Genomic DNA, 15393 nt, shown 5'->3' on the forward strand with positions numbered 1-15393 from the left:
TACTCCAATACTGTGAGCAGGATAAGGCTAACTATAAATACCTGAATCTCATAATCACTGTCTATAGGATTTCATTATCTGTTTGGCATTTTTCGCTGCATCAGATACGCTTGCTTACTGTATATACGCAACTATCTTCAATCTTTCCGTTGCTTGGAATTGTTCTGTATTTCTTTTCTTGCATGGATACTTTAAAGATGACCGCCGTGCTCAGGTTTTAGTCCATGTACCATATTATAAACTGCAGTTATAATGAGCAGCATCCTTTAAAAAAAAAAAGAAATCTTTTCTATATCTTCAAATCAGCTCATTTACTACATTTTTTCTCCTTAAGTGGCTCATTCAATGAGTTACATGTCTTCAACCCTGAGAAATAATACTGAAGGGTGACATTTGTCATAAATTTGTTATTTTATTATTTTTCTATAGACTGGCAGAGTAATGGCATATTTTTCAGCAGGACTGCATGAAAATTTTAATTTTACTCACCATTAGTAACCTTTAGCATTAATATCTGACTTTATTTTGATTAGCATTATTCCTCCATGCTGTAGACTGCTGGCTTAGTTCAATAGGATTTCATTACTTTATATGTTTTTATCATTTTCTTTTTATGGTTAGTATATGTTTTCCTTCTAATTTATAATGTCTATAATGTTTTAAAATGCTCTTTTGTATTTATCATGTTTTCTGTTGTGTCTCGGCAGTAAGTTTGTAGTGTTGTTTTACGATGGCATCAGTCTAATATTTTACAAACTGTTTCATTTGTATATGAACAGATCTTTCTAGTTTTTACTGCAGTTTACTTTGCTCAGTGTGTAAACTGTCTGTTTGTCCAAACATGAGTTTATCCAATAAAGGGGAAGACATTTGTTGGCCAGTTGGCTGTCAGTAAGCACTACTCAAACTTGAACACTGTCAGCAGATCAATATCAATAACACACCCACATCAGGATCACCACACCCGCCAATCAGAAGACTGTCAGCAACAGAGGGAAACCAGAAGGCAAGGGCGTTATTGGCTGATTGTATCTTACTGCTAAAGTAGTATTGCTCGTTATGTACTGGCTTATTTTTACTGATGAAGGAAGGATGGAAGGAGGAAGTAAAACAGTGGTGTTACCATGGTGGTACCATATTTTCATTGCACAGGGCTTCTGAATGGCTTCCCTTATGTTTGTTTCTAAAGTGCTTCCAATCAGCAGAAAATCCCTTTTATCCCGTTCAAATTGCACGTCTTGATTAAACTTTGTTGGTCATGATTATTACCTGTCTGGCTTTAGTCTGTATTTGTCTAGTCTGCTCTGCGGAATACTTAGTACTCACTATGTTTATGTTTCTCTCTGTCTCGCAGTCAGTGCTTGTTTGTTGTATTTTAGGAAAGAACAGGACGTGTTGTCTCTGTTTTCTGAGTGTCCAGGTCACACAATCTCACTGTTTATGTGTCTCATTTTATTGCTCTTCTCTGGGATCTGTCTGTCAAATTTGATTGCTCCTGTCCTGCGCTGAGTATTTCAATTATTTTCTTCTTTTGCTATCTTTATTGTGCACTTCAATCATATTAAATCTTTTCTTTTATGCTTCGCTGACTCTGCTCAAATAATAATTCATCATGTATTGGATTATATGAAAAAAGATAAGATGAGCTGGGGAGGGAAGCCCATCTCTTTATATCAATTACCTCTGAGGTTCATTTTAATTTTTCATCTCATTCCGTTTCATCACGATCATCCCCTCCTCTATATCATTAAAGTTGCATCATCTATAAGCTCTTTTTACCCCATGGGAGTACAGTTGCATTATGTTTGGCTTAGGTTTTCTAATGAATGAATATTGCTCACAAGTCCTCACCCTCATTTTTCTACCTTCCTCTCCTTCTTCCTCGACAGGGTGGCGATAGCAGCTTCCACGAAGGAGGAGGCGGAACGGTTACTTAGAAAAGAGAAGCAGCAAGGTGAAATTCTCAGGTAAGGAAATAACATGAAACACAGAATGGAGAAAATGACATGAAAGAGTAGGGGGAGGAAAGATGTGAAAAAAGCCAGTCAAAGCCAAAGCAGGATGGAGTTGAAACACAAAAACAAAAGATGGAAAAAAAACCCCAAAAAAACAAAGCGTGGGTCTGCATCACTCTGATTGGCTGTTTGCTCCTTGACCAGATGCATGGCAGGAAGGCCAGGGCAGATGGGAAACAACTGTGCGAGATGATAGAGGGAAGACAATAAGAGAGAGAATGGAAAAAGAGAGGAGAGGAGAAAGTTAATTCGGCTGACCCATTGTTTTTTTTTTTCCTGGAAATAAAGAGAGATGTAAAAAAACGAGGTGAGCAGTTAATGACAGGAGAGAGGTGGAGGAGGTGAAGAGAGTGGGAGGGAGGAGATGAGACACGAGGGGGAAAGGAGGACTTTTCAATCAAACTGCTGACATTGAAAGCTGTAAAATGAGTAAACCATCGATTGAGCAATTGCATGCAGTCTCTTTCTCTCTGTCGCTGTTTTTCACTCTCTTAGCCTTATCACTGGTGACAGATCTGATCTCATATCTGTTCCTCCATTTGGTGCTGTCAGCCTTATGATTTATGTCATCTGACATTATAAAACTGGCTCTCGTGACAAGCAGTGCTCTCCTCCAGTCCGCACGGAGCAGCTCAAGTCTCCTCTCTCTCATCCCGTCTCGTCTGAGACTCCGTTCATTTTTGATCACCTTGAGCTACGAACCCTGAATAAGAAAAACAACAACCACTCAACCCCCTTAAGCTCTCAAAAACTCACTTTCACTTTGCACGCAACACCCAGCCATGTTCATGATGTTTGTCTGTGAGTATACAGGCTTGTGTGTGTTTACGCAGGTGTGTACGTGTGCCCTGGCATGCTTGCAACACATCCGTGTGGGTCACATATGTCTGTGTGCACCCACCTTTGTGTGTGTATGTGTAAGAAAATAGGAAATGGTTCAGTGTGCTCTCACCCACATGTTCCTTCAAATGTGTTCTTCGAATAACAGAATGTTCTATTCCGGCACTCTAGTTTTCCACGCTTTGCAAGGGTTTGTGACTTGAATGAGCTTGTGTGTGTGTGCACGTATGTGTGTGTGAGTGTGTGAGCTGAGTTAGTGATCTTTCATGTTGCTCAAAGTGCTTTCCGTCTGAACATATTTCTTTGAGAGTGAGAGAGATGGAGGAGAGAGAGAGAGAGGAAAGGGAGAGTGCTGTAAAACATGGCTGTGCTCCTTTTTTAAGGATGTGGTTACATTAGTCTCCAATAACCCTCTATTTCTTGTACTCAATTTTTCTTATATTCAACTTTTAATGTATTACCTTCTGCCTTCTCTGTGTCTCTATTCATTATCCAACTCTCTTTCAACCTGTTGTTCATTCTCTGCATCTGTGGAAGTAGATAAATGACAAACAAACTGATTGAGCACTAAACAAATTCTAGAGCTGTTCAGTCTACAAGTCAGCATGAGTGACAGACAGATTTTGTTTTTGACTGTTGTTTTTTGCCCGAGTGAGGCAGTGTGTAACTACTTTTAAGTGAACAATTTAAAAGTTGCTCACTAGTTATTATCAAAACTGCTGTGTGAATCGACCAGAGTGTTTATACTTTTGTGTTAAGGTTTTGCACCGTACCTACAGTAGCCTGACATGTGCCTCCTCAAAAAGGATCATGATCTTATTACAAAGTGAATGAATCAATGTGGTGAGGAATACAGTATAATTAAAGCATATTACTGATCACAAATGATACATCTGTTTAATGTTGCAGTGGTGATATCTGAGGATGGCTTTTGATGATCAACTATAAATCGAAAACCTTCAACGTCGCTATCTAGTGTCATTTGTTAGACCTCTCCATCCACTTTCAAAATAAAAACTGGGACTGTGGCATTTTTCAAACCGTCAAATGGAGAGAAAGCAATATTTAGTTTCAGCATTATCTTAAAAATCAAAATATGTTGACACCAAATTACTAACATCATATTTATTGTCAAATTAACTAGTTCTTGAAGCCAGCGTGGAAAAGTAATTTTAGATAGATAGATAGATAGATAGATAGATAGATAGATAGATAGATAGATAGAAGTGTAAAATCAACAACGGTGCTAAGTATAAATACAACACAAACACAAGCCAAATGACTTACAAAATCCCAAAAAACACAAAGAAAGAGACAGTAAAACAAGTACATTACACAGGGACAAATTAGTCACAATTAAGAAAAACAAGAGCATTCATTATATAAAACATTGTTCAACAGAATCTTAAAATGTTCTACGGATAAAAAATAAAGGATAAAATGATGGGTTCTAAATAATCTAAGAAAAATGTAAGTTTAATCAGGGCCTTTTGAATTGCCAAAAATCTTCCTTCAAAATAGACAAAACTTTGTCCAAATAGGGCGCTGATAAGTAAATTACTGTGTCGTTAGCATAATAATGAATAGAGCTGTTACCAATCAATGAGCCCAGGTCATTTATGTATAATGTGAACAGAATAGGACCAAGTATTGAGCCCTGTGGCACCCCTTTTGTAATTTCAAGGAAACCAGTTTGATGGCAGTCCGCTACTATTGCTTGAGTTTTACCTGTAAGATAATTGTGAAACCAGTTACATGCTTTTGTGTCAAAACCAATTGATCTAAGTCTATCCAAAAGAAGAGTTTAATCCACTGTGTCAAATGTTTTAGACAAATCAATGAAGTGGGCAATACAACACTCCTTCTTATCCAAAGGACATATTGTATAATTTACTACCTTGCATGCTGCTGTCAAAGTGCTATGTCCAGCTCTAAAACCAGACTGATGGGAGTTTAAAATACAGTGCTCAGATAGAAAGCGACGTAATTGATTATTGATGAGCTTTTCTAAGATTTTAGTTAAACATGACAGTTTGGAGATTGAGCATTAGTTATTTGGGTCAGTTGTGTCACCGCCTTTATGCAGAGGCAGTACGTGTGCTGCTTTCCACACTTTAGGAATATTCCCTGATACAATAGCTAGATAAAAAATATGAGTTAAGGAGGAGCTGTAGTAGGTGCAGCCAGTAATAATAATTTTGTATTCAAAAGGTCTGCTCTTTTCTGCTTTTTTGGGTCAATTGAGGCCAGGGCATCAAAAACCTCCTCAACAGAGAACTGAAAATTATTACAAGTACACCCATCTTCGACTGGGATAAGTGTAGGTAGATTTGGATTTTCAAACAGGTGACCAGAAGAAATACAATGACTATTAAAAATATCACAGATTTGTTCTTTTTTTGAGACAAGGACAGAATCTAGAGAAAGATGCTTGTTTAGGGAGTAAGCATCACCATGATTTAGTCTTCCAAAATATTGCTGGATTTCCACAAAAATCGGACAGGATATCAACAAAATAATATGACCTAGCATTTCTAATTGCCCTGACACATTTGTTTCTCAACTGTCTAAAGATCTGCCAGTCTGTAGAGGACTCTTAAGCGTCATCCTTTTGCCATGCTACATCCCTGAACCTTAACATCTATGAGATTTCAGGTGTGAACCGAGGATTCAATCTGTTTTTTTTTTTACCCTGTATTTCTTAAGGGGAGCATGTTTATTTGCCAAGGAGTTAAAACATCTGTGAAATGGCTTAGGGCTAATTCAGGGTCAGGAATAGCACACCTTGTGTAACTTTGTGATATCACTGAGAAATAAATCACAAAGAAAAGCCTGCTCAGCAAAATGTTTAGTCTCTCTTTATGATAAAATGTGATGGAATCTGTTTTTGTCTGGAATCTCTAATGCAGAAAATTGGACAATGATCACTTAAGTCTAGTGCAAACACACACACAATTTTCAGAGCCAAACTAATTTAAAAGTAGTTTCAAGTGGTTGCGACCACTCCTTTTTTTCTAAAGCTCGTTGATTTGCTTAATATTACATGGCGCATAGCCAAATAAGTCTCTGTGTTCATTGTGCTTACTTTGAGCAACGTCCCGGGACAGACTTGAACCGGGATCGTTGCAGTTTACGTGGTATGTGTCTTTGCCCCACTTTCCCCTGCGCAGACTTTAACTTTGACACTACTACGTGACCCTAACATCCAGATGTGGGCGTATGCTGTTGAAGCTTGCTAGTCAAAAAAAAAAACACACCTCTTGAAATCTCAATTACATAGAACTTGTCAAAACAGCTGGAAAAAATAGTGAAGAAACACAGAAACGAGCGCACACATGATCAGGATTGCAGGCTCAAAACTGATCATACTCTTAGGAATCTGTGTCTGTATTCTCTTAGATGTTGACCTGCAGACTGTGTCATCTATATACTCCACAAATCTCTCACACATTTCAAATCATGGAATTGCGAGATCAGTTATTGTCAGTCAGAAATACTATGCAAAATGTGTAATTGTGACTATTGTGTGACTTTCTAAGTTCTACATTTGACATATACGGTATTTATTAACAACTGGGGAAAAAACTCTTTTCGAGGAAAGAGCAGTTGCATTTTTAATGTTATGTTGATCTAGCCAAGCAACATCAGTATGCTCTTTTTCAGAAATACCTACCTTCAAAAGCCCACAGTTACACATGTTTACACTAGGGAGCAGTAACCACAGTCTGCTGCTCTTACACACTGATAATTGGGGATTAAGAGTCCTGGTCAAAGTATTTTTTAAGGAGGGAGAGAGAGGCCCAAAGAATTTCCCTGCCACATTCCAGCTACAGTCTTTCCGAGCCACACCTCTAATGGATAGTGTTGTCTTATTCACACACTTGTCATCCTATCAGCACTTGTTAACAGCTACCTAGGTAGCTATTAACAATACTGTCTCAATCTCTGTATGACAGCTCCCACAAGATGTTCAGATATTTTCGCCGTCTGTAACAAAGCAATGAAATACTGTCAATTTATTGAGGAAAAACAATCAAATGCTCTACCGGTTTTTATGCATTTAAACTGAATTTTCAAGCTGTTTTTCTCTCCGTGTGTTTGTGTGTTAGAGGTGTGTGTGCCCAGCAGCAGCAGGCCCTGCGAAAGACTCGCTCTGTGCTCCTCTCCTCTGGCAGTGAGCTCACACATATACGGGGTTTCCACAGCCAGCTGATGGGGGCCTGGCAGGTCTTCAGATGTCAGATACTGCTGCACAGCACACAGGTGTTCTCAGGTAACACACACATCAATGCACACACACACACACACACACACACACCACCTCGAGCTTCATAATAAGTATAAACAGAAAGTGTGAGAGAGGGAACATAAATTTGATGTGTGGGGGTGATTCATAGGAAAGAAAACTGGAGCTGACATGAAAGAGAGATGTTGGCAAAAAAAGGAGACAAAGACAGTTGAGCAAATAATCTCTCAGTAGGAATAAATATTAGTTTAACAGTGGCTCTTTCAGTTTTGAGGGCAGCGCCCACAATAGATGTGTGTGCGTACATGAATGTTTACAATCGCACAAACTCTTGTAACATTTAAAGAGAATTTAGGCAACAACAGGGAGTCTGTGTGTGTGCGTGTGTGTCTGTTGCTGTGCGTAAAAGCTATAAACTCATGAAACGCTTAGTATAAATTTAAAGAGACTTCAAGCACGATGGGCAGAACTGCAGTCTGTGTGTGTGTGCGTGCGTGTGCGTGTGTGTGTGTTCATCGTTGACAGTAAATGCCCCGAAGGAGAGCTAACCTCCGGCTCACCGCATGGGTGGGTCTTTTTCTTTTTTCTGCTGCACGTTCCAAACAGCTGCCAAGTGTGTGTGTGTGTATGTGCGTGTGTGCGAGTGTGTGTTTGGCAAAGAGACAAAGAGAAAGAAGGAGAGACAGAACAAGAGAACGTTTGATAGAGGAAGAGGGAGAAAAAGAAAGTTGTCTTGTGTTTGTAGTGATGCCGTGTGAGTATGTGTTTGTTCAGTGACGTGAGCATGAAAGGCAGCTGCTGCATGAACCAACGGATGCAATAAAACAAAACACACCCAGAAATGCACACAAACATACACAAAGAAACACACACACACATACAGTACACAAACAAGAACATTAAAAAATTTACACATTCACATCCAGACTTTTTTTATCCTTTCTTTAACCAGAAAGGTCCCATTGAGATACATTATCTCTTCCGTTGGGAAGTCCTGGTCAAGATGGCATCTTAACTCATGGGGTAATATCCTGCTTTATGTTGTTGTATACTGTGTCTTGTTCCACATAATGTTTTGTCTTGTCTGGTGTAGTGTATCTCATCTCCCAAAAGGCAACAATTTCATGCAGGCAAACAAAATGCAGATTTGATGATAATCAAATCTGCCTTTAATCCTGCATATAATCCTGATTATATACAGTAAATAATGTAAAAAATAATAATCTACCGTTTTATGTCTTAGTTAAAGAAATTTAAAAGGTTTTGTAAAGACTAGAGTATTATAATATATATAGGCTAAGCTGCAAAACAGTACACTATCTAAACAGTCCAATTAAAGTCTTACATTTAATGCCTGTATTCTTTCTATCCTCGTTCCCCTATGATTTGCCTAATTTAATGTTGGAAACATTCTATCAGCATCATGTTTGTAAAAGCACACCATGCGTTGCAATCCAGCAGCTGCCATATATTTATTTGTAACAAATAATGCACTAATAATAATATGAATTATTATGTACATTTAGCTCAACTGTAGCACTTTATCTTTTGCCAGGTGTGTTAACAGGTCATGATAACACAGAGCAGGTGACGGTGTGTGAGATTCATACTGTTAATAAGACAAATGGGACACAAAATAGGATGTGAGACACAGCAGAAGACACTGTGGAGGACAGGATAAGATACACATAACACAACACAGTATAGTGCAGGACCTACGGGACACACAATCAATTGTAATCAATATTTTCATTAATTATTTAAACTATCTAATACAAAATTAATAGTAATACTTTAGGAATTTCATGTTTAGTAGTTGTGTTTATTTATAACCAGAATCTACAGTAAGTATGCAGTACAGTAAGTCAAATGGGCCTGAGGCCAGAACGTGTGAATAGCTTCGGGCCTTGTTGGGCTCGGGCTGAGTTTGCAGAGATCTCTACAAAGCACACACCTTAACCAGTCACCTGCATATGACTCCAAACTGATATGGGTGTTAGCTGGCAATTAAACTGTACTACCTGTCTATCAGCACTCTGTGGTTAGCGTCAAACAGCAGAAGAAAGCAGAAGAAGAGAGAGGAGGGGGGGAAAAAAGGGAAGAGAAACACAAGGAGGTTGCCTAATGTGACCAGATGAATGTGGTTTATGGTTACGTGGAGAAAAAGAGGGAGGAGACGAGGGAACAACCTCAAGGGGTGTGGAATTTTACAGAGATCGAGACAAAGATGAGCACTGAGAGCAGAGGGAGATGAAAAACATAATTTCAGTTCAATTTGTGCAATCAGCAGATGACTTGTACAACTTGGTTTGAAGGTGGGCAGTGAGTATTTACTGTGTTTTTATTCAAAGAACATTTTGGAAGCGAGGATATAGGGATAACGCTGAAAGGCCATGGCATGAGCGTGACTAAGAGTGTATGAATCTATGAATCTGTATGTGTGTGTTAGTGTGTGCGTGTGTGTGTGTGTGTGTGTGTTTATGACCTATCCCTGAACCGCAGCCATCTGCCAACACCCTGGGCCATCCTTAGACTATATGGTATCTATTTCCCTGGAAGCTAACTTTGTATGTGTGTGTGTGTGTGTGTGTGGGTTAATAGCGACAGCCGTAATCTAAAAGCACCAAATGTGTTCTCACACAACTTAGTGAAGAGTTCTATTTCCCTTCATCACCTCTGTCCAGCACTGTCTCCACATCTGTCTGTGTTTTTCTGTCTGTCTGTGAGCCCTTTAACACGATTATATGGAGATGGATCCTTATATACATGCTCGGGTAGGAAATTGACTTGTTGCAACATGTATAAATCATTGGATGTTTTATTGAAAGTTATCTAAATCTCTTATACATGACTCTAAATTAAACCGAATCCCTGATATACAAACATCTACAGCTTTAACATGGCAAAAAATACAAGTTTTTCTTTTTTTATGGCATCACACAATATATTTCTGAGCGGAAAAATGATAAATCCTGTAGTATTCTAGTTAAAAATATTCTTGGGGCTGTTAAGAGTGACACTCCTCCAGGTCTGTGAAATCTAGTGCTTCCGGGACTTTTTTCCACGAGTCTGCTGTGGTTTAGGTGCTAGTATTGTTTTTATTACGCATAATAAACTAGACAGACCAAAAATTGTTGTGGTCCCTAAGCACTCGTAACTCTTGCAAGAATTCCAGGGTACAGCTGTTTGTGTGTGTGTGTGTGTGTGTGTGTGTGTGTTGCTAAAATAGGTGACTGTAGAGGTAGCTGTAATTTACAGTTCCTCACCGTTAGCTGTCCATATTACATTATATTACAGTATGTATATCTCTTAACTAGAGGAGCCAGATGTGTTTGTGTGCACTTATGTCTTTATGACACATGAGTGTGTGACCAAATATTTCATTTTGAAATGTAATGAGCAGTATGATAGCATTATGCTCCATGTTACTATAGAACATAATTAACTGTGAGTAAAATACTGATCAATGTTTATGACACTGTATTTCTCTCCTTCTGCGAATCTATTTACAGTAATATTTTCACCCACAAAAAAACTTGCCTGTGACATATGATAAGTGAAACTGTAAGTATAGTATGATCTTGTCACAATTTATGCAAAACTGAGACATTTTCAGTTAGACATGTACTCTTGATTAAAACTTTGCCTTCACTAAAATATCTGTGTTTTTTGTGTCTAAACATTTATCTTTTTTCATCATGAAGATTAACATTTGATGGTGTTAGACTGACTTTAGTAATGAGTGGGTATCTGTTTCTTTAATAGTGTGTTACTCTGCTCATGGCAGTAGCTCACGCAAGAGGAAGTTTGGTGGAGAGGTGAATAGACAAAGCTAGATAAGTGTGTGTTAGACATATCTGTCGTTATCAGCTTCATCTTTTACTATATTTTTCTGGTAGATTGCTCCTCTCTTGCAGTTTTGTAACATCAACCTTCTACGCTACAATATTACTCATTTCGACTGACTTTTGTGGTCGTTAGCATTTCCTCATCCTCATAATGAACAGTTCATGATAACCACGGTGCAGACATCTACAACAACCAAATTCAGGGACTCTTTTCAAATTTATTACCATGTTAATACATGGAAACTTGGCTAACTGTGTCGGTTATACTGGCGATGTGCTGTGAGTGCCTAAAGTTTTCCGATATTCTCTGCCCTGAAAAGTTTCCCTGGTGTTAAACAGCGTTTGAGTTTCTCAGGGAAGATTGTTATGAGATCTGGTCAGTATGTCAAAGGTGAGGAGCACACATTTACGATATTTTCTTATGGTTAAGCTAAGTTTTTAATATTAGTAATGGCACTTATTAAAGCTATGTACTTTGATCACATTTACAATAAATGAAAATGTACCGTAGCTGAAGCACCGCAAACAGCCGACCCAGTAACAATACCGTAAAACTGTTACAGTAACTTTGTGGCCAGCTGCCAGTGAGTTGCTGTAATATTTACAGCAACCTTGTTACACTGTGTGTGTGTCTGTGTGTAGGCACTGAGACACATAATAGAAGCATTGTAGAAAAAAGTCAGACAGGCTGGTTTGCTTTCATTGCAAAGCCTTTCTGCTCCATCAAGTATTTATACAACTATTTCTGTTTGGACATGTCTGTTTCTGTGTGTATTTGTGAGTGTGTCTGTGTGTGTTTTTGTGCCGCTGCGGCTCTTTGTGCGTGTGTTCTTGTGTGTTCTGTGTTTATGTGTGTGTCGTTTTTGAGTGCACGCGCGTGTGTGTGTGTGTTGCTTTATCCTGGCAGACCTTGTCATGTCACAGTGACCAGAAAGCAATTATCGGTGTATTGCTGCTTTGAGGAGGACCTCCTACACTCCCCTTTTCCTGCAGAGAGACAACAAGAGAGGAGTTGAGGGGGGTGGTGGGGGGTAAGGGAAGCTGAGAGAGAGGGCAAGAAAGAAGAAGGAAAACCGAGATACAGAAAGAGAGGAAAAGGAAGAAATAGATAAAGAGAGGCAGAGAGAAGAATGACAGTTAAATGAGGAATGAAAAAGAGAAAAACAAGGAGCGAGAGCAAAGAAAACAAAGACAGGAGGAGAAAATGTCAGGCTGACATTGCTGGATCAGTCTGAGAGCTCTCCAGAGCCACGGCCACAGTGCCCTGCTGCACCACTCTGAAGGACCCTCACAGAAAACTCTCTCAATATACAGTGGACGCACACATGCACGCACACACACACAAACACAAATACATTACACATTTCTGACACACTCCACTACCCACACTGCTCGCCAGTCGGCCAAGCACACAACTAGTCAGACTCCCACACAGATCCATGCTGAGAGACTGAACGTTGCTCTTTGTTTGTTGTCTTTTTATCGCTCTTTCTTTGTAAATATCAAGGTCAGGCTTAATGCATGGTACCTATAATTATGGTGATGACAATGGTAGCACTTATAACACCACTGATACTAAATAATACCAACTGTAACATCTAATACATCTAATGTACTATAGATACCAGAGAAATACAGGAAAATATATATAAAAATACACAGACCAGACATTCTCATTCATACAAATAGCTGTATCAAACAAGAGAAAGCAATCAAACCATGGTAGCCTCTGTAACAAGTCTGTGTGATTAATTGTTCTGCACTTAATTCAAGTCCCTGTTCAGCCAGTGAATGTGTACACCATAGAGACTTATTGAATGTTTGTATCATTAACAAATGATACAAACAGAGACTTTTATTTTACAGTGGCTACTTTCTTTGCATTTTCACAGCAAAAGTTGTGGAAATCCATGAACAGACACCACCTGTATCAAGTTGAAATAACTTGAATATCCATTAATAATAGGTTTGTATTATTTAGTATCCAGCAAGCATAACAGTCTCCCGCAGCAAATGTAGGTGGCTGTGACCTATTTGTACATCTAGTACTGATGACTCTAATATTGATACTCTTAATATTATTGGCTTCAACCGGACATGTTTCAACAGCATTTTTCAGTTGTTTGTCTCACACACATCTGATGTACAGATAGACATGCATTTTAATCCAAACAGCTGTCCAAACCAAGCTACATGTGTAGCTGCAATCCAAAGCATATTTTATGTTTCAAGTCTAATTTGTTTCAACTTACGCATGTAACTAATGAGGAGTTCAAACAGAAACTGCACATGATGATATTCGGACCTCTAACTTGATACACCTTTTTCCCCACATCCTCCCAAGGAACTTCTTTGAACACTTCTTGTAGTGAATGCACTCAGTGTTAGCCCTCACTGTTGCTATTTGATATAAAAGATTTGAAGTTATCAATGAAGATTACTAAGATAAGATAATGGGAAAGTTGGTGGTGATGTTGTTGAAAATGATGGTAAAAAATGATGATGACGGTAATGCCAGACCACTATGCGTATATTTCTACTTAAGGCATAAAGTGTTTCCAGATAATGTTGACGCGTCTCGCTATGCAGACTTGGAACTTAAGTGCTTTTCTCTTGCGTGATATCCACTGCCGTCTGGAGCTGCAGTGAGTCCAGTGCTACAGTCTGACAAGTTGTTGGCCTGACACAAGGCCTAAATATTGCAGTTAAGCATTTCTCCTAGGTCTGTTTTTTATAATAAATGCATTCAGCGGCCTGGAAACCTTTTATGTAAATTTGAATGTGCAGAACAAAATGACACTCCCTGCTTTTGCCAGATCACAGCAGGTTTGTATTTAAGCAAGAAGACATTTGTCATATATAGCTTAACACATGCTCGCTCAGATTAAGTAGCGTCTCATTTAAAATGTGTTCTACTCTGCTCTGTTATTTTTATGGCTGTTATATGTATGAAATGCCTATTTTCATCATGCTCACTAGCCGTTTTATCCCTGTGAAATTTGATTTTGTCTCATTGCTGCGTACACAGCGTATTTAAAGTTGTCAGGGTGAAAATGGACAAGACTGCGAAGGGATGAAACAGTAGCAATACAGCAGCTACTTTGTATCCGACACACAACAACAAAGACTGCCAGACTGGGGTGTACTATTTCATGGTTTCCCCTGAGCACAAATTCCCTCGTACTCCCTTCTGCTCAACACACTCCCCTCCTGCTGTTCTCTGTCTTTCTGCCTCTTTCTCTCTCATTTTCAACTGCTTCCTTATGTCTCACTTTTCTGTCTTGGTTTTCTTTTAAACCTTGTTTGAGGTGCTCTCATGTTTCTGTCTGGAACCTCTGTCTTTCTTTTGTGTTCCTCCTCCTCCGCCCCTTGTTTTGTTTCTCCTTCCAATCTTGTCACTCTTTTAGATGGTTTCATGAGTTCATAGGGTTTCCTTTTTTGCCCAAGTGTGAAATAACAATGTGATAGGAAATTCTGCCTACTGTACCTGTCTGTCTCTTTTCTCTCCTGTCTCTGTCTTTCTGTAAATCATACAGTGTAACAGCCTCTGGTGACAAGCCTGGCTTTGAGCCAGTGTGGGAATTCACCAAATGTGCAGGCGAGCTTTTGTAAGCTTTTACAGCATCTCCATCATGTCAGGTAAACTCTTCTCTGTGTGTGTTTTTGTGTTTGTGTATGTGTGTGTGTGTGTGTGTGTGTGTGTGTGTGTGTCTGAACAGTGCTGAGAGACGAGCTGAAGCATTCCAGTGTGGAGTTTCAGAAAATGAGAGAAGAGAAGGAGCATCTAACTCAGCAGCTGATGTAAGTGTCTTCAGTATGTGGTGACACACACACACACACACACACGTGAAAAAACATGCACATGCACAGATGGGGACGCAGGTGGATCGCGGTATGCGTAATATGCCGGGTGAAGAACAGGTCACCGCAGGGCTTGGCTCTATGTATAATTTTCCTCAACCAATCAAAACCATCTGTACTGCCCCTACACTTGCCCCGCCCAAACCAGGAAATGCTCACGCTCCACATACCGGGCCTGCTAAACTGAAACAACAGAGGATTTGACTTTTATACACTCACACAAAGGTCTAGTCAGGGGTTTAAGACTTCAGAAAAATGCCCCTGTGGCTTTTGAAAATATGCTGATGATGAAGCTCTATCAGTTCAAACATTTTGCAGCTCCTTTGACATTTTTTCCCCTTTTCCTTCCTCCTCAATACCTGGACCTGCAGACACAAATATACACACACAGATGGATGCTTACAGACACACACTCACAACACATACTGTACAAATGCAGAGAGACATTCAGAAATCACATAAATCAGGGTCAGTGCTAGTTATCAAGATGGTAAACAAATTATCTGTGAGACATCAACATGTTAGCATCATCACTTGCATTTATGATGATGTTTTGTGTGTAGGTGTGAGACAAAGACGCATT

The 15393-nt window shown here is 39.2% G+C and overlaps 1 protein-coding gene across 1 annotated transcript in view; it reads left to right on the plus strand.

Moving 5' to 3' along the window:
- Positions 1-15393, plus strand: part of lekr1 (Leucine-, glutamate- and lysine-rich protein 1) — an 85187-nt gene that overhangs the window by 30824 nt on the left and 38970 nt on the right. Inside the window, exons 4-6 of the mRNA XM_067594412.1 lie at positions 1890-1967; positions 6965-7128; positions 14669-14750. Of these exons, the coding sequence (XP_067450513.1) occupies positions 1890-1967; positions 6965-7128; positions 14669-14750 (324 nt within the window). The remainder of the gene's footprint in view (positions 1-1889; positions 1968-6964; positions 7129-14668; positions 14751-15393) is intronic.

Source organism: Thunnus thynnus, chromosome 7 (assembly GCF_963924715.1).
Source record: "Thunnus thynnus chromosome 7, fThuThy2.1, whole genome shotgun sequence".
Classification (NCBI taxonomy): Eukaryota; Metazoa; Chordata; class Actinopteri; order Scombriformes; family Scombridae; genus Thunnus; species Thunnus thynnus.